The 25,301-nt window shown below is 46.8% G+C and overlaps 1 protein-coding gene across 8 annotated transcripts in view; it reads right to left on the bottom strand.

Annotated features, from left to right (window-relative positions):
- Positions 1–25,301, bottom strand: part of TENM2 (teneurin transmembrane protein 2) — a 610,087-nt gene that overhangs the window by 333,870 nt on the left and 250,916 nt on the right. For 7 of the 8 annotated variants that reach the window (XM_045185001.2, XM_045185002.2, XM_045185000.2 and 4 more), the window contains exon 2: positions 505–714. The exons of the other annotated variant lie outside the window; for it this stretch is intronic. In XM_045185001.2, coding sequence (XP_045040936.2) covers positions 505–714 — 210 coding nt within the window. The remainder of the gene's footprint in view (positions 1–504; positions 715–25,301) is intronic. 8 annotated transcript variants of the gene reach the window in all.

Here is a 25,301-nt window from a genome sequence, read left to right as displayed (position 1 = left end):
CACCAAACACGTCAGACTTGAAAAGGTATTCAGTATCCACATGCAGAAAACACGTTTTAATAGCAAACCCCCCTGAACAAGCATTGGAGAGAAGTCGGAAGCGAACCATCAGAAACAAGAGATCTGAGATGCACAGAAACTGGGTGTGTGAGGGTGCCCAGGGTCATTTGGTTATAACCGGAATCGCGTGATACAAAAATCTCACATTCCACTGCCTCTCTGCAGGTCCCCTGGGAGACCCGCCAGCCCCTACGTGCAGGGCGGCAGATTCCTTCCACCGAAGTGGGACCAAACCCTGGTGAGATACACAAAGCGCAAAGGCCTTATTGGGAACTTCAACAAATGTATCCTGGAACCGCAAGTTCACAAAGTGACAAATGTGTTTCACCTTCACGCCTCCCACTCCACCTTCTCCCCAGCCCTCGTTTCCAAATGGCCTTGTCCCTGGAGGCGCAACGTTGTCACGCACACGAACCCGCACATTCAGACAGCACGTTTCCTTACCACTGCTGGCGGCTTGCTGGGGCCCTGAGCATGCTCTGAGCAGGTATGAATTGGGGGAGAATTCCTCATCGGGGTTGGTGTCCATGATTTGATGGGAGGTGTTGCTGTCTAGCAATGGCATCTGGCAGCTAACTGGTGGAGGATTATGGGAGCTAGGCAGCTGAGCAGATGGGAGGAGGCTAGACGAAGATGTAGGTGGAATGGGACGACCTGGGAAAAAGGACAAGGGGTCAAAGGTCAGCAATGAGTGTCATGAGAGCATCCAGAGAAAGTTACATCGAAACCACCTCACAATCAAAATATCTAAAAAAAAAAAAAAAAAAGAACGAACAAAAAGAAAAAAGAAAGAAAATGCTCCAGATGTATTTTTTTTCCAAGTGGTTTAATGTTTCTGCAAATGTCTAAATTCATACTGTAAGTCGTTGCATGTTTCCGGAAGTCAGTGTGAGCGGAAACATCCACCCACACAACTGACATGGCATCAGTCTGGGAAACACCCAGTTCTTGGCTCTCCCCTGCTGCAGTCCTAACCTAAGACCACATCCTCTCTGCTGACCTGCGTCCCTGCGGGTGCACCTGCTTCCACTGCAGCCACACCCCTGTCGACTCCCCATGGTCCCCATCCCGCCTCCACAGAAGCCAGAGCATTTTAAAGATAGAAATCAGGTCCTGCCGCTCCCTGCTGGGCGCTCTCCACTGCGTGGAGGGAGAAGTCCAAACTCTGGATGACAACCTGCGGGAATTGCCTATGCCGGCACCCGTGACCTCTAACTCACCTCTAACAGTGGCTGTACCATTCTCCACGTGGGCCCTCATTCTCGAGCCAAAGCGGCTGTCTTTCTGCTGAGCGAACATGCTGCATCATTCCACCCTCAGAGTCTTTACACTTCCCGTCCTTGCTACGTGGAACAGTCTTCCCAACTCACCTCCCTCTGTTCACGGTCCTGCTCCTTCTCCCCACTCAAGCCTCCCCTGTTTGTCTTCCTGCAAACTGCCCATCTGTCTGCCCTACCGTATTAGCCTGTTTAAAAACTGTCATAGCCCTTATTACTATCCGAGGGTGGATCCCTGTGCGTTCTATTTACTCCTGCATCCTCAGTGTCTTCCCGATGAATTGTAACTCTCGAATGAACAAATAAATAAGGTAGAGTAAAACCAAGTAAATTAGATTGAGTTAGAAGTGGAGGAGAGGTGGAAAGGGGAACACATTTGTATCTCAAAGAACTGGTCAAGGACTCACTCTCTCCACTATGAGGCTGGGTTTTTTGTTTTGTTTTGTTTTTGACAGCATGAGGAATTCCTCCAAAGAGAAACACAGCCAGCCACTCCAGGTCATGAGGAGGAGCAGCCAGCCCAGCAGGGGGTGGACAGCGACTTGGAGCTGCCCTGGGGTCAAGAACTTCCACAGGGCAGGCTGCAGCTACCTCTCTCGTCACCTGACAAGGAGCTGAGTGAGGATAACTGCCACGTGTCCTTTCACCTGAGTCACCCTGACATCTTGGGGTCCTTGTGCTCGCCTGCTGGTGTGTTCTTTGGGGAAAAGCTCAGAATGAGGAGCCCACGGGATATGCCCTAGAGCCGGGGGTGTGGAGCGAAGGATAAGGTGTTGCGGAAGCAAAGTCAAGAATCAGGTCTGAGTCTCAACTCAGGTAACAAGTGCCTGAGCCAGAAGAAATAGGTCCTCCTGCTTCTTGGATGAACCACGTATGCGAGGGCGTTTTCAGGCACCTGAAACAGACGTTAACTTTCGTGGCTGCCTTTGCAATGGTATCTCCTGACCTATTCCTGAGGGCATTCAATGTTATCGATACATCGGTGTGTTTCCATGAAATGCATGAGCGCCCCTTAGGTGCTCTCTGAGATACTGAGGATACAAAAATAAGCAAGGCGTCGTCCCTGCCCCCAGACAGCTCACAGTCTAGTGGGGGAGGCAGACGGGTCACTGCATCATTTCCGTACATGAGAAAGGGCAGGCTGTAAGGGCATGGCACTGTGGGGACAAAAAAGGGACAATCGGTCCAGCCTGGCCAGGTAGAGGTAGGGGTGCAGAGTCCAACAAGGGTTCCTGGGAAAGCTGAGGCCTGAGCATCTTCAGTGGAAGAGGAAAGGGACTTCCGGTGAGAGGGGAGCAATGACCAACAGGGCAGAGGTGTTGCACTACTGGCCTATTACCTGTGGAAGGGTAGGAGTAGGAGAGAGAGACAGGAGGGAAGATGCTCCTAAAGTTAAATGTTAGGGGCTCCTGCCCAGTGGCTTGACTAAGAAGAATCATCCCTGAAATAGATCAATGGATAAATGGAGTTTCATTTGAAAAACTCATTTATTCATAGCTGTTTGGAAGCCATGTAAGGCACGCTATTTTCGCCCGGTGATCTGGCAAAGATAGACTGAACACATCAGAGTTTCATCAGAATCAGTATTCACATTTAATCAATATCTTCTCCCATAGGCTTCCTGCTATTAGCTATCATTATTACGACTATTTGAACCCCTAATGTTTTTGTGCCAACTACCTGCCACTCACGGTGTTAGCCACTTTCCACGGGTTATCTCACTTAGTCCTCGAAGCAATTCTGTGAAGTTGGAGTGATTTTAACCCCCATTTGACTGATGAGGAAACTGAGGCAGAGAGAGGTAAGACTGCATAGCTACTAAGTGGCAGGGGCCAGGAGTCAAACTCTGGTGGGTCTATTCCCAAATGTACTCTGTAACCGCTGGGCAGAGTGTTTGTCCTAACAGCGTGGTGACAGAAAGGGACGGTGACATATAAGGAGGGGGGTGATTTATGGGAAATCATGTTGCAGGTTCCCATCTCCCAGTGCTAAGGCACTTTGCGGATTTCATAGAAGAAACATTTCTTTGAATAAACCCTTTATAGCGGCTGTCAGCTGGCAGAGTTCAAAGCCTGTCTCGTAATTTTGTTACGGAGTTCAAAGCAGCTCCTCCATAGCAATGTTACTGCCTCCCTCCATCAAGGCTCCCGAATGCACAGGTGTCCCGATCGGGACACGGTGCAGTTGGTGCTGACGTCCCCTGAGCTCTGGTAGGAACAGATTTTAACTCACGACCGGTAGGCGTGAGAGTTTGTATGGAGGCATATCTGAGACTCTGTGTGGAAGAACAAGGATGGCTGAAAGCCACGTTTTAAATTCCTTTGAGTGACTGAGGTGGAACTGAAAGTTCAAGGGCAATTTTCCAGAAGCCTGATAGGCTAGTTGCTATGAAATCACTCTTCACGTGAACTTTTGGAGATTTCGTTCAGCGTGAGTTCATTGCAGAGACTACAGGCAGAGGCCCTTTTTAATTTATACAAACACAGACAGTGGCAGAGCAGTCATAACACAATGAGAGGGCGGGGTGGCTTGGGTGCGTGGAAATACACATCACAGGGCTGTCCGATTCCCGTTACTTTCAATGCATGCTTTGGTAGCTCCGTAAACTCGGCTTGCTGCTACCTACCACTACTCGGGAAATGTCTCAGTCCCTAGATTCGTCCCCACAGCGTTTGCTGTTCTCTATTTGCTATGTCATTTGCTAATTTTGTTCACTTATGCTACATTCTTCCTCCGGACTATTCCAACCGACAGAGACCATCTGCACAGACACAAATAGGTTCCAAAGTACAGGGGAGAAAGCTGGAACTTCCACAGGCTCGCTTTACAGACCACGGTTTCTTACTAAAATACCTAGTGTGCAATGGGCATGCAGCCAGGGATTGTACATGTTCCCGGTTCCTACTTGGTACACTACAGACACCCCCTGACCCCCAAACTGTTTCCGAAGTTCCACTTTAAATGGGTACAGAGTCCCTTGCAAACATATAGAAAACAGGGCTTAACGGATCTAGTCAAAAAGCAGGAGAAAGCACGCAAAGGCAGCAATATGTCATTCATTAAACTCATATGGTCTTATGTATGCGTGGGTGTGTATGTGTGGGTTTTCTAAGATCCTGATGTAAATCATAGTTTAATTATCTGTATGACTGGATTCCCTGTGACCTTAAAAACGAAGACTAATTCATTCCCCTTCCCAATGTATCTGTTTCCAAAAGAATACGATTTTGTGATAGTTTCGGCTCATCAGAAGTTTCTGATGCAAACACCGATAGCTGCACGAAGCAGCCCCATGCTAACTGGTGGATCAATAGTGGCTGTGTGGGGTGCTGGGTTGAGAAGGTTCCTGAAGATGCCGAGGGTTCGGCGGGAAACAGGGCTGTCATCAGTTAGGACAGATGGGGACCAGGAGTGGGTGAAAGGTGGCAGGTGCCCACAGCTTCTCAGCCAGCCTCATCTACCAGCCGCCGTGGCTGTACCCGATCACTTTATCCAACACCATCTGTGGCTGACGGCACCTGGATATAACCCCCAGTGTCTCAATTACAACGCCATTTTTCTCCCAAACCTGATTTGGATCCAGGTTTAGTTCTTCCACCCAGGATTAAAGGGATACCATCTCTTCTCCGTCCCCAGAGCCGTAGATATGACCCATGAAATTGCTGCTCTGCCCAAGGGGTGTTAATATATCCCCTAATTTATCATAGAGGCCATGGCGCAAATCAAGTCACCGGCGTCACTGAGAACGACTGGGTTCTTTTCATTCCAAAGATCGATGGCAAGCTGATGTTAAAATGTTCTGTGTAGACGATGCCTGAGTGATCTACGCAGTGGAGAGGTGTCAGGGTATGTGGTGATAGACGCGATCCAGAGAGAGTTTGAGAAAAAAACAAAATAACTAAAAAACAACCACAAAGGACAATACCAGGAATAATTAAATCCAAAACACTAAGTTCGGTGACCCCCTTACCATTTGCATGTGTCATCTTGTTGAGAACTCAGCTAAGATTTCACATGTATTTTTCTCTGTTAACATTCACAACCTTTCTGTGAACCAACTATTATTATCATCATCCCCATCTACAGGTGAGGAAACTGAGGCTCAGGTGGACTCGGCACTGCTTGCAAGCAGAACGGGCTGGGACTTGCACCCAGCCTGTGTGACCCCCCAGTCCAGGCCTTGAGTGGTCCATTCTGCTCTGTCCCGCATTAGACGAGAGTGACTGCTAACAATGGAATGAAATGTGAACCTCAGACTCATCGGGCCGCTTCTGGAATGCACCGGAGAGACCATCCCCGGGGAGGCGATTACTCAGGGGCAGGAGCAAGGTTTTTCCCAGAAATAATCCCAGTGACTGCTCCCACAGAATAAATACTGTGTAAAGAGAGAAAGCAATTCTTGAGTCAAAAACTGGAAATCCTTCGTGGCTTTGTAACTTCAGAGACTTAGTAAAAATGTGGCTTTTGTATTAAAGTTGAGTATTGTGAGAAGGTCTGTATTAACATAGGCAAAGCAGTTGGTTAGAGGATTTAAATAGTTTTCCTAAAGAATTATTCCAATACTTGCTGTTTATTCAGGTGTTTGACTCAATTACCCATTTTCTGCTGCTGTGCTTGGGGGTTTGTGAGGCCACTGCTTTCGAAAGCGTTGGAAAGTGAGGTCTGCGAATACATGGCTAAATAGAAATGATTTCAATACCCAGGATAGTGCCCTCCTTTCGTTTGCAATCAATCATTTTTTTAGGAATAAGGTCTACTTGCTCTCATACTCCATGAGAAGATTTTTCAGGAAAGTGCATCAGATTCTTCACGTTCTGCCTGGTTCTGCACACAGAGCCTGTGGAGGGCTGTGGGATGGGGCATCCTTCATCAAGCTGCGTGACAGGCTTCGGTGAGGCACTGGGTGTGGCTGCCATGGCAGCCACCATGAAAGGCGCAGGTGCCCTGACAATAATGTAATGCCTGCTGAAATCCCTGCTTCCAGCTGAAGAAAACGTGGATGAAGCTGCTGTAGTCTGTTCAGCCTATTTGACGTGCCAAGTATCAGGCTCAGGGATTTTACTTAGGCTCCTCCCACCACAATCACAGCAGCCCAGTTTAGAGGCTCAGGGGTGTTCAGAGCACACCCAAGGGGCGGAGCCGAAATCTGAAATCTGAACTGGGGTGTGTGTATTGCCCAAACTATGCTGGGCTATTTCTAAACCTGGACTTGCCTCATGCTCACTTTCACCCATGAATTGGCTTCATCATCCAATCCAACCCATTCTCAGTTTCTGCTCTGCCCCAAATAAAACTCTGGTCTCCGATGGAGGTGACCATCTGATTGTCTTTTGTGAAGGTTTATGTCCGCCTTCCTGCCTGCAGTATCTCTCTGCCGTGCAATCCACCCCCAACTTCTTGGCCTGCCCCATGGACTCTGTTATCCAGAGTGAGGAAGGTTGAGGGCAAAGGCTTTGGAGCCAGCTGACTGAGCTCTGCCACTTCCTGTGCATCTGAGCAGCTTTCTGCCCCTTGCTGGGCCCCTCTGATGATAATAACACTGACTTCAATGTTGCTGTGAAGATGAAACAACATATGTAAGGTCCCCAGAGCTGTGTTTGACACAGGAGGAACAAGAGACTCTGAGGGCGCTAGTGGGACTTGCAGCTTCTAGGCTCCAGTTGGTTCATAAGCACTGACCTTTCAATATGTGACCCAATTTATTCTCTACCCTACCCTCATTGTTTCTTTCTTTAAGCCAGCTTGCATTGGTTTTTGTCACTTAGAACCCAAAGCATCCTTGCCTAAAACTGGTCACCAAGCCCAAGTGAGAAATGACTTGGCCAATGCCATACAGTTACTGAGTAGAAAAAAAAGGGAACTAGAGCCCAGGTCTTCTGCCTGAAGAGAGACTTGGACCACCTACTGGCTGGTGCTGGGTCTTATTGTACCACACAGACCTCGGGGAAGGGTGAGAGGGACTCAGTTTCTGGTCTACATCTTAAATTTAAAAAAAGAGACAGCTTTTTCAATTATAATCACAGAATCCAAAATGACCTTAATGCACAGAGCATCTTAAGTAAAAATATAGACCTATGTTACATATATTTAGAGTTTATATTGATGTCATATACAATATATGCATATATTTATATCCCCTGCAGCAAGCTGCTTATATTGAGTGCTGATGTTAGGCGAGATCAGTCATTCTTAACAAGGGGCAATTTTGCTCCTGAGGGGCCATTGGCAGTGTCTGGGGACATCTTGGTTATCACATTTGTGTGTGAGGGGTGGACGCTACTGGCCCCTGTTGGGTAGAGACCAGAGATGCTGCTCAACCTCCTACGATGCACTGAATAGTTTCCCACAACAAGGAGTTCCAGCCGCCATGCCAACTGTGCAGAGGTTGACAAACCCTGGATCAGCCCGTGCGATGGTCTTAGGTCAGCATGCTTGATGCTACATGGTCAATATTTAAGTAGCTCTGTTTTTTCCAGTTGATAAGAACTGGGCTGCTATTAGAAAAGAAAAAAATTGATTCAGTCAGCTCTTTCCCCCCACCCATGGAAACTTCAAGCAAATGAGTTTAAATCGTCACCCGAGAACTCAGCACAGGAGAAGCTCCTGAGACCGAGTCTAATTCGTCAATGAGGGAGGTTGCAGCATATCCATCTCGGGAGCCAGGAAAGACTTGTTTGTCAAGAGAGAGTTGGGCTGCCTTTATAGAGGCAAGGGGTTCAGGGGAGAAGGTGCCACCTCAGTTGTGGGGGACCGAGCCTCCCCTGCAGACTTCTTATCATGCTCTCCCACGTCTTCTCCGCGAGGCCCGCTCAGCCTAACTGGGTTTGCTCGCTTCCCTACCACCCCATTTAGAGTTTGTATTTTCATAGCCGAAGACCTAATTGCCCTCTTCACTCACACTCCACTGAGCTCGCTAAAGCCCAGTTAAGCATTTTCTTGAAAACAAATCGTTTTCAGATGGCCCTGGCAAAACTATCCCGATCTCACACACAAGCTATTATCTATAATTTATTGGAAGAACGGCAGGCTGTTGGATTTGCCCCAGTTAAAGGGCTTCTTGCAGGAGCTCAAGCATGAACTGGCTCCAGCTTGGGACTGTGTGCGTGTGTGTGTCCTTCCGAGACCTAACAACCCGCGTGTTGATACACGACGTCTTCCTGGCGGCACCGCACTTCGGGAGGTGTCCACACCGATCTGGCTGTAGACAGAGGGGGGAGCTTATTTCTGAAATGATACAATGTCTGTAATTTGTCTAGTGCTAAACTTTTCGTATTCGTAAGGAAAAATGCGGGAAACCTTTGCAGCTTCCTCTTTTGAGGACACAAAGTCACTTCACCTGCAGTGACACAGCAGCTTACCAAAAGGTAATGGACCCTCAAATACCTTCTGAATAGAAATCCTTTTTTAAAAAAATATTTTTTGTATTGTTGTTCACATACAGTTTTCTGCCTTTTGCTCCCTCCCCTCCCTACCACCCTAGTGCTCCCTGAGAAGAAATTCTTAGTTGCTTGGCAGTGTACCTTAATTACATCTCCCAGCTCCTTGAAGATGAGACCTTGTTATTTTGGCGATGTGGTGAGGGCCACTGAGGAACTGAATTCCTAATTAACCTAAGTTTATACAGCTACATGGGCAAGTGGCTCCCATGTTGGACAGCACAGTCTGGACTATGGTTCTCGCTCCCTAGTTACTGGTATCACACAGTCTTGTGTTTCTCCCCTCCTATAAAGAGCAAAATATTTCCGAACACACCGGTTTGCTCATGTCATGCTTCTTCTCTCTAGTCTTCCCCGCTGTCTACATAATACAGTCCAATCGCTTGCATGGCCATTAGCTTTTGCCAGATCAGCCCCTACTCCCTGTACTCTATGCCCTCAAAGCAAGGGCACTATGGCACACCCAGCTCTCCCTCCTGCCACCTCTCCGGTGCATGGAAAGCACTCCTATCTCATTGGTAGCCTCAACTTCTTCCTAAAACCCCCTCTAAGACCCAGGTCGAGCATTGCCTTCTTTGTAAGTCTTTTCTGATCACCCTTCCACTGGTACTCAGGGCATACTTCCACCAGTCTACTTGTCATATACTAGGATGTTTACTGGTCTAAGTGTCTGGCTTATTCATCAGACTGTGGGTGACTAGGCAGAGACTGTGGATTATATACCTTTGTGTCTTAGCAGCCAACCAAAGCCCACACACAGCGAAGAGCAGCGTGATTGGTGGATTACAACATGTACTCCATAAACATTTGTCAGATGCATATCAAATGCACGTGGCATTGGCCTCACTGCTAGGTGCCGTGGTTGCTGGTCTTTGGCTTTCGGTACCTCTCAGTGTGTGAGCATCTTCCTTAGAGTGGTGATTCTGGTTTTAAATGGATTTGTTTTTCTTTTAATCCGATGACTAGAATATGAAGCCGCTACTTCATCTGGTGCTCCAGTGAAGACACAGTGGTCTGTGACATTCTTGGAAGAAAAACTGTTAGATTTACTGAGAGGCAGTATTTCACTTTCCAAGGTGGCCTGTTTCGAAGGACTCTCCAGAGTGGTGATGTGACCACCTTTCCAGCCTCAGCTGCTGACCCTAGAACCTAACCCCCGTGTAAGGCGTGCTTCCAATCTAATTATGAAAGCTCCCAGCCCTAGGGAACTGCCTGGGAGATATGACCCAACACTAGCCAGGGACACGAGATGAGAAGACCAACGCGTGTGGGCAGTTCGGTCCCTTTCGGAGCTGTCTCTCTGAGCCGCGTGACACGGAGAAGATATACTCGGTGGTTTCCCTGTTCTAGAGCCAGCATCGCACTCTCCGAAGAACGTAGCGCAGGTAAAACAGCTAAAGAAAGATTTAAAGAAGTGTGCGGCCATTTTCAAAGGGCTTCCTCAGGAAGTAGTTTTCATGATACATGGGACTCTTTTTTACTTTTGTCTTCATTTCATTGGGTTTGTGATACATAGAAATAACAATATTGCCAATCATAAAGATTTGTTGATCTCTTACGATTTAGCAGGCATTATTGCCAATCCCTTTATATAGATTGATTTCCTTAATTTTACAGCAGCCCTTTGGGGTAGGTAATATTGTCCCCATTTCAAAGATGATAAGAGTGGACTGAGATGGAATGGCTTGGTTGGGGAAGGAACTCGAGCCCAGGCATTTTGGCTCCAGAGCTCATACCACACTGCCCAGGGAATGACAATGGAATTTAATTAACCTTTATACTGACAAAGAGCCCATCACTGATGTGATGTGATTGGTGTTGGAACCAGATTGAAGTTCAAGTCTTGGCTCTGTCGCTAATTCGCTGGGTGACTTTTGGCAAGTCACCTACCTGTTTGTGCTCAACTGTTTGATACACAAAATGTGCACAAACATACTTCACAGATTGCTGCAGGTATTCAGTGAGGCATTTATATACATGTTCTGGAGTACGTGGTAAGTCTTCTCATCAAACATAAGAAGGGTAGGGGATCGTTGTCCCAGTGCCCTTACAGGATGCTTTGAGAATCAAATAATAACAAACTCAAGTACACTGCAAGTGATACAGTGCTTTACGCATAGTAATTGGTTTCATTCTCATTGTTGGAAGCTTCCCTCTTCAAAGTCTTTGTCTGCAGATAGTGAACCTTCTTCACCTGGGAATCTGTGTTTTGCTTTGTGCTTCAGGCACCACAAAGATGGACCCTGGGCTCTGGGTGGGAGATGCTGCCCACACTCACAGTACCTGCCCACTCAGCACTAAATGGTCCTTGATAAGGTGCTAAAGTTGTAGATATCTTGGGAGCCTAGCCACCAACAACCAGTCGAAAGGCTGGAAAGCTCCACTCAGAGATGGATGGAGAAGTATTATTCTGTTGGGACTAGAGTAAACAATGTAACTTAGATGAGTACTGGGCCTAGTTTGTTAGGAAGCCATGGACGTCATACACATCAGTTCATTCCTTCCCTGAGCGACTAGTCATTTGGAGGCCCTTGCTTTGCATCTGGCAAATGCCCACTTGCAGGGCAGTCAGAAAGAGTCCTGCAGGAAGGGACCAGGGCTCCTTCCTGGGGCTGCCTAGAGGCTGCCCATTGAGTGACTCAGAGCAAACGGCTTACCCTCACCGGGCCTCTGGTAACGCCTGCGATATTACTGCACTAAAACAGAATTGCACCCAGTGCTTCAAGGAAACGGGATGACGCTGTCTCGGCCACCATGGAACCCACGTTCTAGTGTGAGAGACTAATAACCGTGAACTTCATAATGTTGTAGGCAGTACGCTTGGGCATTCCATGGTTTGTAACGTATGTAATCCTTCCTACAATACGACCTGGATGATACTGTTACCATCCCCATTTTACAGATGAGGGAACTGAGGCTTGTAGAAATCAAGAGACTTGATGAAGGTTACACAGTAAGTAATGGGCAAAGTCGAGATAGTCATTCAGATTTTTAAGATGTAGGATTGTATATCTACGTAGAGTGATTGCCACAGCAGAGAGGTACACAGAGAAGAGCAACTCCAGCTAGGATAAGCCAGGAAGGCTGAGTAGAAGGGGTAGTGGCATGGAGGTGACGGAACAATCTGTGGGGAGCTGTCCTTCAGCTCCAATATTCTACAACTTCGAAATGCCATCCTGCCCACATAACAAATCTGGCGATCAACACCCGGGGCGAGATCACAGGCGAGGTCGTGTCCTAGCAGAAATCCACAGCCTGACTTGCACTGCCCCATCTGCTCCAAGCCTGGCTTCCGTCTTTCACGAAGGTCAGACTGGACCCCGCAGTTTCCCTCTTAGGCCTTGCAGAGGCAGGGGCTCCGGGGACTGTCCTCTGACGGCCCACGTAAGACACCCTCCGAACAACTGTGCATCAAAGCGGATGACTGGAGATGTCAAAAACCAGCCTGACAGGGGCAAGAGGAAGCACGGAGGGAGAAGGAGAGGAAAGTGAACTCCATGGCATGCCAATCGTGCTGACGAACACACCGGGCCACCCGCTTACTGAGTCTCAGGACAGGGCTCGGAGTGACGGATTTGTGTCTGAAATCACACGCTGCCACATTGTGGTTGAAAAGGAAGGGTGATGCTTCTGAAGAGTTTCCATGATACCCAGGTGGCCTAGTGGCCTCTAAACAAGGAAGGTACCTTAGTTCCACCTCACGAGAAGTTGTCTTGTGTGCGTGTGCGGAACCTATGCACACATTCTTACACCGACTAGAGTCAGCAAAATGAATACGCACCCCCGGGGGCTGTTGGCCAAGTGTCTATTTTCATAAACAATGCCGTTCTCGCCTTTTACAAGCCTGTTTGAAGGCCTGCCGCGCATCCTGGCTACAATTCAAAGCCCGTCTAATGAAAACACCTCCACTGTCAGCAATGTTAATGTCACTTTAAAGGGTGTGAAGTGTTGCTAAATGTGTCAGAAAACAATTAGATAACATAAGAGGCATGCTTTCTCAGTGCACAGAGAAATATATTATGCAGGCAGGAGATAAACGCAAAGTTTTCTCGGATCCAGCATATTCGGCATTCTCCCCACCTCTCTCTTTTTTAATCCGACAGAGAAATTGTTTGGCGAGAGTAAGCCCTGTTTCAAATACTTGGAGAAGGGAGAAAAGCCTGCTTTCCCTCTGAGTGCTGTCGCTCGAGCCTCGCGCTATCAGGCTCAGCGAGATACAAACAGTCTTCCACTCAAATTAAATGTGTGCCCTCCTAATTAGCATTATAAATATAGGTTTCTGGGAGCCAGAGTTGATAAAATTACAGTGTTGGGCTGGACGGAAACCGGCAGCTCTCCCATGCCCATACAATGGCTGCAGCCTTCTCTGGGTTAGAACAATGTTCCCAGAGGCTGCCCCCGGCTTCAGAGGTCAGCCTGGGGAGGGAAGGTAAATGCCAGGCGGGCTGATGGTGGGGCAGCAGCCGGGCCCAGATGCAATCTGTTCTTTGTGGGGGATGGTGTCAGGTTTGGCCCCTAAACTCTGGGGAGAACCGTTCTGACTGCAATGCTACTTGGTAGAATTTTGTCATCTCTACCACCTGTGGGTTTCCAAATGGGGCCTCAAAACCTCAGGTGAGGGCTGAATAAAAATGCACCCCCCCTCAACTCCACCCCGTGTCTCTCTCCGTGGTCCTGAAACATGACCCTGCACTAGGAGATGTTTGTTTCTTTCCCCTTCCAATCGGCCCATCATCACCTTGGGGGATTTTGAATTAGGTGAAAGAATCGGTGGTGGGAAGAGAAAAAGGAGGGAGGGGTAAGTAAAAAGAGACGAGGGCAGAGAATCTGGAGTAGGCATAGCCACTGAGTGATTGTCAGGGGTGAAAAAAGAAAATGATTTGTTTTGACATTATTTTCAAACAATCATAGTTGCTAAGAAAGAATCCACTGCCAGTCACGGCTGAAATGCTGGAAGACCTCAGGTTGAGTGAGGAGTGTGCGTGTCAGGTCACACAAGGATGGGCAATTTGGGGCATGAACAAACAGGCTGTGTGGGCAACCGGCACACCCCATCCTGGTGGAAGGGATGAGACTGAAGTTAACAGGGGCAGAAATTCTCAGGCTTGTTCTTAGGAAGATGTGCCCCATCATGCAGAAGAAGAACAAAGACAATTGGGGGTCATAGTTCACTGCTGGTTCACAATTGATGTAGTACTTTGGTAAATCTTAGAAGCCGGGGAGAGGGTCCACCTGCTGTTCATCTTCTTGTTATGCTTCTATCTAGCTGTTGCTCTTTTTTTTCTGAGATTAGTAAAAATTCGTAAGATGATCTGGATAACGAAAGCTATAGCTAAAGACCAGTGCATGCTAGTTCTAGAAGGAAGCTTAGATAGTTTTTGCACCAACCATTTCTTTTGCTGATGACAAAATTGTGTTAGAGGGGGAGAGAGGCCAACGGGGAGTGGGGGAGAGGGAAGGAGGGAGGGAGAGAGGGAGAATGGGAGAGAGAGAGAGAGAGAATGGGGGAGAGAGAGGTTTTTACCCAGGCCACACAGGGAATTAGTGACCTGAGTCCAAGGCTCTGTCCAATAAATTCCAATACTCTTAATATTCAAGTTGAAGGACAAAAAGAAAAACCAAAGTTTAAATTTGAAGGAAATCCGGTTTCGCGGCAAGTCTTATTAACAGACTACCGTTGTAATGCAAGATGCATAAAGGCACCTCCTCCCCCTCCCAAAGCCCAACATATAAGTAACACTCTTCCACATGCTGTCCTTTGAACACTGGGTTTTCTCAGGATGTAAACATGTGTCCCAGGAAAGAAGGGCTCCATGCTAAAGAATGACAAAGTACGGGAAGTGCAGAAAAAAGAGCCCTACTCTACTCTATGCTGGCGTGATCACATCTGGATCAGCTGGTCTATGCCATGCTTGGATGACATCCTCTTAAGAGCCTAGTTGAGAAACTGGATTTGCCCAGGGGAGGAAATTCAGACTGATGGGTGCATTAGAAATCATTCTCTAGGTTATAGGCCCTGAAGCTCTTGAGCCTGGGAAAGAGGTACGGAAAGATGTAGCAATCTTCAAATCAGTGAGCCATGACCCATGGAAGACAAAAATGGACTTTTATGAATCAGTTCAGATGTCAGTTCTAGGAATGATGAAAGTTAAAGGAGGCAGATTCCGCTTGGCATCTCTGCACTTATTTATGTCTCCCCTTTACACAAGTCCTAGCTGGCATCATGGTTTCTCAGTCACGTGCTTTATCATTCTTCCTAGAGCGTTATCTACCCTTTCGCTTGGGCGACATGTGCTTACCGAATAACCACCGCGATGCAGGCTCTCTTCAAGGCTAGGCCACTGCTGCAGGTGGTCGCTGAGTCTGCACTCTAGGTGTCGTTTCTCATCTTTCCATCTCTCAAAGCACCTAACAGAGTACTAGCTCACAGAAGATGTTTAACAAATATGTGACAAAATGCATAAATGTGCAAAGAGCTTTCTAACAATGGTTGCTGAATAACATCAGAATCGGCACCCCTGTAGGTAATAAGCTCCCCATCTCAGAGATGATTTAAGTATTCCTGAGTGGCCCTTGTCAGCAAGGCCATAGAGACAGTTTTGGCATTCAGGAAGAGATGGGACTATAGGCCCTATAAATTCAGCTCCAGCTCTAAAACCCATAATTTTGTGAGTGTTCTTGCCATCGTCCCTTGGGGTGAAGGGACAGAGGATCATTTCAATGTCTCTTAAGTGAGTGGTCTGCCCAGAGAGTCTCCCTGCCCTGCCAGAAGTCAGAGACACATTTATCTCCCCGCCTTCACATATCTGAAAATTCTTAGTTCCCAGGTGGAAACTGAGACCCACATCGATTCATGGATCCTTAGAGGACTTAACTTTACTTAAAGGAAACATGTCACCATGCTGAAGCTTAAGCTCAAATTAATTATAACAAGTGTAATATGTGGCCAACCTTAGCCTCATGATTCAACAGTCCCGCTTGATCAGTTTCCAGAGCTAAATGAGAGCCTATAACCATTTGCGATGTAATAACACTTTTTGCTTTTATGACTGCTTTCATCTGTGGATCTCAAAGCATGATGCAAACAGTAATTAATGCCCACCTGGGAGGTAAGGATGCATTCGCTCGGCTTCTTTGGCAAAGTGGGGGTGTGTGTTGGTTGGTGCAGGGGGCGGGGGGAGGGGGGCGACTGGTCAATGTCCAGGCAGAAACTGGAATGATGGGCTCCCTCTTCCCACCATGATTTTATATGATCCCAGTAAAGCTGTCCCATTGTTTAAGCGAAGAGTCGGCATATGCGTACTTAAACTCAACTAGTTTCTATCCAGTGTAAGGGAGGTTGAAATAAGTGGTTAGATGGAAGATAAAAGGACTAGTAGGGACTTTCCATCGGAATTCCTAGACCAGGCATCATAAAAAGCAATTCTTGAACTCTTCCCCCTCCATTTCTCTCCCCTACCCTTTCTCCTCTTCTTCCTCTTCCTTCCTTCCATTTATTCAACACACACTCTTTGAGTATCTAACACTGTCAGGGGCTCTGGGGGTGTGGCTATGAAGTGAAAAGCCCAAATCTTTGCCTCCTTGGGGTTTATATTCTGGTGAGGAGAGAAATAAACAAAAAAAAACCCCATGAAAAACCACCAAAATATGTTTACAGGCACATATACATAAACATGTGTGTGTGTGTATATATATATGTCTGCATGTATATACAGGCTACAGGGAAATACAGACAAAAGGAAAAGGAATAGGGAGTGGCAGTGGGGGGGTCAAGAGGTGGGTGCTACTTAATATGTGATCATCAGGGAAGGCCTGCCAGTTAAGATGACATGGGAATAGGAACCTGAAGGAAGTGAGAAGGAGCTTTGCTGGTATCTGGGGGGAAGTATGTTATGAGCACAAGGAGTTACGTGAAAACAGGCTCTGAGCCAGCAGCACTCTCGGCATATTTCAGAAACAGCAAGCGGGTCACTGGGCCTGGAGCGTCGTGAGAGATGGGGAAGACGGAGACCTTGCAACCCCTGTGACGTCGTGGCTTTCGCTCTGCAATGGAGAGCCCTGCGGAAGGGGTGACATGTCTGGGGCACAGTTTCACAAGATCACGTTGGCTGCTGTGTTGAGCAGGGACCTCAGGCAGGCGAGGGCAGAAGCAGCCAGACACGTCAGAAGGTGGTGGCAATAATCCAGGTCATAGATTGCCAGGGCTTGGACTGGAGAGACACAGATCAGGACCTGTGGTGGCACAGCTAACATGCTTTGCTGATGGGTTCACGTGGGTGTGAGAGAAGGAGGGGAGTGAATAATAATTCAGTTTGGGGCCTAAATGAACATGGTGACAGAGGTGCCTGTCCTACCACATTTACATATTTATGTTATGTGATGCTTTGGCACGAGGCGAAAGCCATACCTGACTCGAACGCCATTCTCAATGTTTGCAAATGGTGCTAATTGTCACCTAGCAAGCCGTTCTTAGATAGGTCAACCCTGATCTTATCCACAGTTTTACCAAAAAATATCTCCCAGTAGAAAGTGGTACCAAGAAGGCTTTCAGATGTGCAGACATGAGAGAGAAGTGATGCGGGAGACACCCGTCTGATATCCATCTTAAGGAAACCTAATGAAATCTAAGCCGAGACAGCTGCACTTTTATATCTGTCCAGGCCACATGAGTGATACATGTTGCAGACTTCAAATTTCTCTACAGATACAGGGATAGGAATGGTCTCCCAAATAAGGCTCCCCCCCGCCCCACAAACTCGTATTCACATGTGGTACAGAGTAGTAAATTAATTTTGGTCCTGCTCTCTGATTTCTCCGTTAGCGTGACCTGATTTTCCTGCAAGCCTCAGGCACGGTTAATTTGTAGGGAGGGGTGCGTGTGTATATGAGCGAATATGTATTTGTGTGTCTGTGCTAGTAGATGGGAATCTTTGCTGAAATATTAATACAGTGCCTTTTTATTATTATTTATAGGAGAACTATATCTTCAGGGCTTTTAAAATAAGAAGAAATGGAAGATAGGTGATGTGAAATTATTTTTTAGTGTTCCTACCCTTTGGTTGATATATAAATAATACAAATGAAATGGTAAACAGCGTAAGGCTACAATTACTGAATAAGCAGAAATGTAGATTTTACAATAATACAAAGTTCCCAGTTGTTACCATGGTAGGGGCACAGCTATTTATGTAAAGTTCCATAAGTTGTCTTTTCTTTTTTAAAGTCTTATTGGAATTATTTTATCACAAAACTGGAAAATAAACTTCTATCTATAATAAGGTGGGAATCTAAAGCTTGGCTAAAAATGGGCCGTAAACATGCAACTTGGGTCTGCACAGAGTAAGTGAAAAGCGAATGGGACAGTGAATGGGACAAACCAGTTGGTTAATTCGTTCTGAGTGGCCCGTCATTCTGGAAAGACATGCCGTATAAAGGATGGAGAGGCCGCTTCAGCCTTTCCAGAAAAATATGCCAAGTCCTATCAGCAACGGCAAACGTTTTCCTTAAAACAGCAACAGAGGCGCCTCTGCCATCAAATTCCATTGGGACCATCTACTTAAGCGTTTGTTATGAGTGAAATTTCTTCTTCTTGAACAGGGCCTCGATTAAAAGGAATGTGTCACCCCGGAATCTCCCACAGGGTTATGGAACCTTATTTACTTACATCGGTTGGTCGTCCTCCAAGAGTTCTACCAGTGGAGTGGCGCGAAAACTCATTAGTGCCATTTTGTCTTTAAATTCCCCAGAACTATCTCATACAGAGCATGATCGCTCCCTCAAAGCTCCCACTGCGGAGCATCATTTGCGACGGATCTGCTCCTATGAATCATAAAGCCCATCACTCACACAGAGGCTCCCCCCACCCCTCTTTCCCGCATCACGTGCGGGTAACGGGACCAGTTCGTGACGACATCTGCTATCAGAATCTGACTCATGGCCAGAGACATGACCCTTAAGGTCTCATTCTGCAGTTTCTTCTGGTATAAGAGGAGTACGGACCATTTCAAATTCCACACTAAGGAGACATGTGAAAGGACCGGTCAGGCCGACTTGCCTTCCCTAAGACGGATACCCGGCTTGAATGGCAGAAGCGTGAAAGCCAAAAACACCAATTACCATTAAGTCCGGACAGACGGAGATCAACGCGCGGGCTAGCAATGGGGTGCCGTCAAATGTTCAAACCACTAAATTTTCGTCTTGTTAAATCATCTGATGGCCGTGGCTGCTTTAGTTAAAGAGGGATAAATAATAAAAAACAATTTATAATGAAAAGATGCTAGTGTTTTGCAGCTGCTGAATGTCTTCTGGGGAGATTAGATTCTATAATGAGGAGACATAACCATCATTTTATCAGAGCTGTGGCTGTCTTGGGGAAAACACCACTGAACACAATTAGGAAAAGCCTTTTTTTTCATGAACCTATTAGAGTCATTTGCGAATCGCTTGGCATGTGCTTAATGATATCTCCATAGCTAAAAATCATAATTTGTTACTGTAAATCTTGACATCATGTATTAATTTCAACTGCGCTTTTATTAGGTCTACCTTTGAGTCAAGTGGCATAAACTTGCAAAACCCTACAAAAGTTGAAAAGCAATTCCACTACCTATAATTTTAATATCAATATATGTATATATTTCCCAATAGCTTGGTTAGAAGTTTTTCTCAAATAATTTAAGTATCCCTTAAAGCAGACCTGGTTGTTGGTTCTCCACTTAGGGTATCAAAGATACAGTAATGGGATGAGAATTATGGGGTGGGGAAAATTCTGTGTGTAGTACACACAATTAGGATTAGGCAATAGAGAGCTACCATTACTATTCTCCTTATTTTTTTTAATTACAGGATTAATTAAGACAGGGTCCACTGATATAACTCTTAACAGTCGGAGACATTTCTAAAAGAGGCCAATTTCTTGGCTTCTATTTCTTTCAGGGGAGAAATGAAGAGAGAAGACAGAGCAGGCTGTTGCTACTGCCTTCTCTCCCAAATCCACTCTCTGCGAGACAGGCTGCCGGTACCCTCCCCTCGGCAGAAAGACCCCACGCAGTCCTGACCGTAGGCCTCCTTTTCCCTGCAGCTGCTTCCCACAAAGACAGAAGGGTCCTCCAACAAACTTTAAGCCTTGGCACTTTTTTACTCTTTAGTCAAAAGTCTATGCTCAAGTTGATGAAGAAGGAGAAATTGCCAGTTATAAAAATAATCATGGAGACATGCAGTGCAGCAGGGGAATACAGTCAATGATATTGTAATAACTATGTGTGGTGTCAGATGGGTACTAATCAGAGCGATCACTCTGTAGGGTATATAATTGTCTCATCACTCTGTTGTACATCTGAAGCTAACGCAATATTGTATGTCAGCTGCAATTAAAACTAAATTTTAAAAGAAGTTTACACCCAAGCTCTGGTACGGCTGTATCCGAGGCCAACATCGAAAACCTTTCGGGCCAAGGTTTTACGCCCTAAAACAAGAAGATGAGTAACATGTAGAAGGAAAATAGATAATAGGTTTTCTGAGCTTAGCAAGTATTTCTGTAGGGTTTGGCACAAGAAAAATCCTTGTTTGAAATCTTTGGTAACTAAAGATTCTAGGTAACTAGGTAACTAGAATACACACACACACAAAATACATATATATATAAAATTCTTTAAAAAAATCACTAACTACGCATATAAACATGAAGCAGGTACCTTCTCATCTAAGACAGAGAACTTCATACTAGGACTGAGATTCTCGAGTCACAGGATAAATGAAGATAAATTGGCTCTTCCTCAGACTTTATCCCCCACCCCACAACAGACAGTCCCAGAGATCAACAACACCCCCTCCAGTTAAGTTTCCCAGTTACTCCAATCAACATAATTTCCAAGTTGGGAAGTGGAAATCTCCAGGAAGCCCGACACATTTCTTCATAAGTAGGTTTCAAGGCTTTGCTCTTTGCTGCTGGGTTCCAGGGAGAAACTTACCCCCTGGGATCAGGGTAACAATTAGTGATTCATTCACTCTAAGAGTGATAGTACTAGGCGAGAAAGATCACACCTTTGTGAATGAACACGACAAATTCAGAGTTGTAATTATTTAGCATTTTTAATGCTAACCCTCATCACGCAAAGTCCTGAGCCCAGCATTACAGAGCTACTGTTAACTCTTTGCAAGATAATTGGGAAAAGTGGGGGAAGGGGGGGAAGCTTTTGAGCTCAGACGCTTTGGAGAGAAGCTTTTGTCACAGGCCACAAAGTTTTCCCTGTGCAGCTCCCCTCTTCTGGTGTAGCCCCTCCACCCCCCAGAGTTCTTTGCCAGGATTTTCCTGGAGTGTATTGTCTACTGTGCTTACTTACAGATACTAAGCTATGTTGTCTCTGGGTTAAAGATGGGAGAAGGAGTTTTCTTGTTTTAAATTTTGAGTTCAAGAGAGGCTCCATCTTCTCTCTCCACCTTATCTTCTAGCAGAGTGCAGAGAGTGGGACAGCCACCTAAGTCTTCGTGGAGTCCCCCCCTTCAGTGGACTCCCCCACATCCTCACACAACAGAGTAGGACAAAGGTTACAGAGCAGAAGGCCTCCTCCCTCCAGCCGGCCTTGTGGGCACAATCACAGGACCCCAAGTCACATCCATGTCCTGGTTCTGGAAACTGTGAATACGTTCCCTTGCATGATGAAATGGAACCAGGTGGGATTGAATTAAGGGTCTTGCATTGGGGTGATAGGGGAGGTACGAGGAAGGCAGGAGGGTCAGAGGTCAAGGAGGAGGTGTGACCACAGAAGCAAAGGTCGGATTGATGTGAAGAAGGGGCCTGGCCTACCGAGAGCCTGATTTTAATCCACCCAGACTGCTCTAGGACCTCTCAGCTGCAGAACTACGAAAGGATACATTTGCGTTGCTTTAAGCTACTAGATGTGCGCTCATTTGTTAGATTAGTAATAGGAAACTAACAATGCACACTGTGGCTTTAAGGCAGGCTTGCTCTAGCCACCCGTCCTGCCCAGCATCAGAACCACCTGCCTGCTGGGAGTGCGGTAGATGTGGGAAGGATTTCTAGCTGCCCCTCAATCCTTCAGCCAGGAAACCAGCTCTCTGAGAGCCACCAAATCAACAGTAAACAGAAATAACGCTGACACTGTCAGCTCTGGCAAAAGTCACCAGTTACTGAATCAACACATATCTTAACAACTATCCAAGGAGGAAAAGTGCTTAGAGCAGTAGCTTAGGAAGCCTGTCAGAGCTGGGGACCTCCGTCTGTGGGGCTGAAATCCACGAGCCCGTGCCCTGCTGCCAAAGCCGCTCTCTAGAGCAGCCTGCCCGGTGGCGGCCCACGGGCCTCGCTTAGCACACACACACAACTTTTGTTGGACCAAAACCGAGATTTTTTTTCTCTTTTGATTAAATCGTAATGCCTTTGATGGAAATACACCCTGTCTACTTTACCGTGGGCCTCACCACTCCCTCTTACCTACCCCTGGTTATTTCATTCATTCATTCGCATTGCCTGACTGGTCCTTACGGGCACTTGAGTTTTCCATCCAAGGGTGAGACCTACGGTGACTCTCTTATTACGCATTTATTGTTTGACACTTGGAAGCAAATCCCATGTCCCCTGCAGACCTATTCACTCTCTGCAGTGACGCAGCAAGGTCTGCTGCTCTGCATGTTTCTAGTGACGTGCCAATGGAGCCCTGTTGTTGGGCATGCTCAGTACGCTCACTGAAACACGGACTGAGGGTACAAAGAGCGGTCTTATTTGCAGAGAATACAGGGCTAGAATTAAGAGCTTATATTTGGACAAGAGAATGATGATTCACAAAGATCCAAATCACCCAGACTGAAAGCTAAGAGGGTAAACAGAAAGTTCTGCATTTAGAATCAAAGAAAAGAGAAGAAAAGGAACCCGTGCAAGCACTAGGTGGGAAAATATGATCCCATGGAAGCACATATGGGAAAGGCCTTGAAGTTCTGTGTCACAGAAGCTCTGGTATGAGACACTGATACGTTGGGCACAAACAAACCGCTAAATAGAAGTCAAGGAAGGCTCTGATCGAGAGAAACTGTACTGCTTCCTAAGATAGTCAGAACGTACTCCTAGGTGCAGTGACATTTCAGGATGGATGCCCGTAAGCTGGAGGTGTTCCTAGGAAAATAGGCAAGGTGGCAGGGGGAGTCTATGTGAGTCGGGTGAAGGTTGGAAGCCAACGAGATGCTCAGCTAGTAGAACTAGCAAGCAAGGTGTGCTTGTGCCCCTGTGCAGATTCAGTCCGGTCCATCCGGTCCAGTTCTGTAGAAGGAGGCTGGCATTTATTTTGCTTGTTTGCAGAAGGCAGCAAAGGGGCCAAGAAATAGAGGAGATGGGCAGAAGAGTCTGGCTAAATAGAAGATAGTCCAATGACCTGGCCAATGCACACACAGAATGGGCTTTCTTGTGTGGGAGCGAGTTCACCTTCGGTGGAGGCAATCAAGCAATGTTCGACGGCCTACAGAGGGGATGCTAGAGCAGAGATCCATGTGTGGATAAAATGGGAGAAGGTGACTTCTGTGGCTCAGTCCAAAAGCAAAATCCTTTGACACCGTACCCTACTGTCCTTAAGATAATGCATGGTTTGGAATGTGATCCTGTGAGGGGGGAGAGGAGAAATCAAGTTCATTTACATGGAGCAATAGATGCCACTTAGGGACAATCCAAGGAGGCTCTCGCTTTCAATATAGTGGTCCCTAGTGAACCTCAGTCTTGGGAATGTGGTTTATAAGCATGTGCTGGGCTATTAATTTGTTAATCAAAGGGACCCAAAATATCCTAGCACTTAACTTTTCTGTGTTATTGACAGCATTTTTCTCTGTGGCTTCGTCTGTTCCCAACTTTTTAAAAGACTCTTAGCATCACATAAACAACACCAGAACATTTCCAAAAAGACGCCCTAACACTTTTGACTTCTTGGGAGCGAACATTTTCTAGCAATCTGAACGCTGCTGACAGGCCAGACTTTCCCTTTCCCTCTCTTTTCTGACTCAGGATAATTTCTAAATCACGTGATCTGCCAATCGGCACCACAGCCACATGCAGACGTGGGGGGCAGGGTGGGTTGAAGGCAGGGATCCTAAACCTAACGCTTTCCTAAGTTGCTGAGCTGTCGAGAGCACGAGCATGTACTAACGTCTCACATTCACACAGCTGGTGTTCACTGAGGGTGGGCCACAGGCAGGGGCTGCACGAGACAGGAGGAATAGAACCTGGAACCAGACACGGCCGTGCCCTTGACTGCACACGGATACGTCAATAGACGGCTCAGTTTTCCACGTGGTAACTGCTCCCCCAGGGGTCTGCTTCCAGGGGCATGGGACCTGGAAGAGGTGCAGAACTCTTCCCGGGGAGGGAGGGGAGGGTGGGGAGGGTGACAGCTGGGGAGGGAAGATGCCATTAGCACCAGACACTGTGAAGTGCAGGGGATGGGAGAACAAGGTTGGAGGGAGGTCTTATGTGACATGACACCGATTGGGGGACACCGGCAAGGGACACGGCCGTGGGAGGTGCAGCCAGGAGTAGCTGTCTGGGCCCTCCCTCTCCTGGCTCCCGTCCAACACAAGCGGGGCTGAATTTTCGTTGCTTCTTTTTCCATTAGGAAGTGGGGAAAACAGAATCCCAAGGACCTATGTTCCAGGGCTGTTTTGTCGACAAACATGAGCATCAGGGAGGAGTGCTTTGGAAAGAGTTCGAGGTGGTAAGTTTAGGTTGGAAATCACAGATGCTGTGGCCATGGTGCCTACAGAACACTGTGTCTGTCTGTCTGTCTGCGTCTGTCCATCTGCAGCATCAAAACGGAGCACACTCGCTGCTCCACAGTCTCCTCCAGTTCACTTCAGGCCTTACCACTCCCTTATTTCACTTCACAGGTGAGGCTGCTGCCAACAGCTGTGAACCCGGCCTGAGACCAGAAGGGTTAATGTTAAAGGGGTCGGCCCCAAGTAACACGGGAATCACGAACAGTTTGGATTCCGGACGCTTCTCTCAGGCAGTGGGAATGGGGTGCGTCGTGGTGAGCCGCCACATTAATGACGGTGATTAAGAACAGGTCTTTGAAGTTCGAGTTATTTTTCACAAAGCCCTTTTCAATGAAAATAAATATAATTTCTGCCCAATCAAGAGCAGACTAATGGTCTGAAAAATTCAGAGAGAGAGAAAGTAATGATTTGGAGACTTTCTACTTGGAAACAAACAAGCAAAAAGCAAAAAGCAAAAAAACGTCTGCAACAGTGGTTTCATTTAAATGAAATCCTTAAAATAAAAAATGAATTTTTACCTAATTTGGAAAAACATGGCAAACAAGAGTGAAACTTGACTTCCAGGTGGATCGCTGGCAGTCTGCCCACTATTTGGGGCAAAACAGAGTTCACTTTACAGAAAGAGTTGTAAGAAGGTGGCTGAGAAATGACAAATGTTCCCTAAGTCAGCAGAGGGGAGAGAGAGGGGGAATAGGATGCTAGAGAAATAATAGGGGAAGACAAAGCAAAAGGTAGAAATACTGAAGGAGGGAAGACA

The sequence above is a fragment of the Desmodus rotundus genome, chromosome 6 (genome assembly GCF_022682495.2).
Source record: "Desmodus rotundus isolate HL8 chromosome 6, HLdesRot8A.1, whole genome shotgun sequence".
Lineage (NCBI taxonomy): Eukaryota > Metazoa > Chordata > Mammalia > Chiroptera > Phyllostomidae > Desmodus > Desmodus rotundus.
Note: the sequence above shows the minus strand (reverse complement) of the source record. Positions and strands in the feature narration are given on the sequence as shown.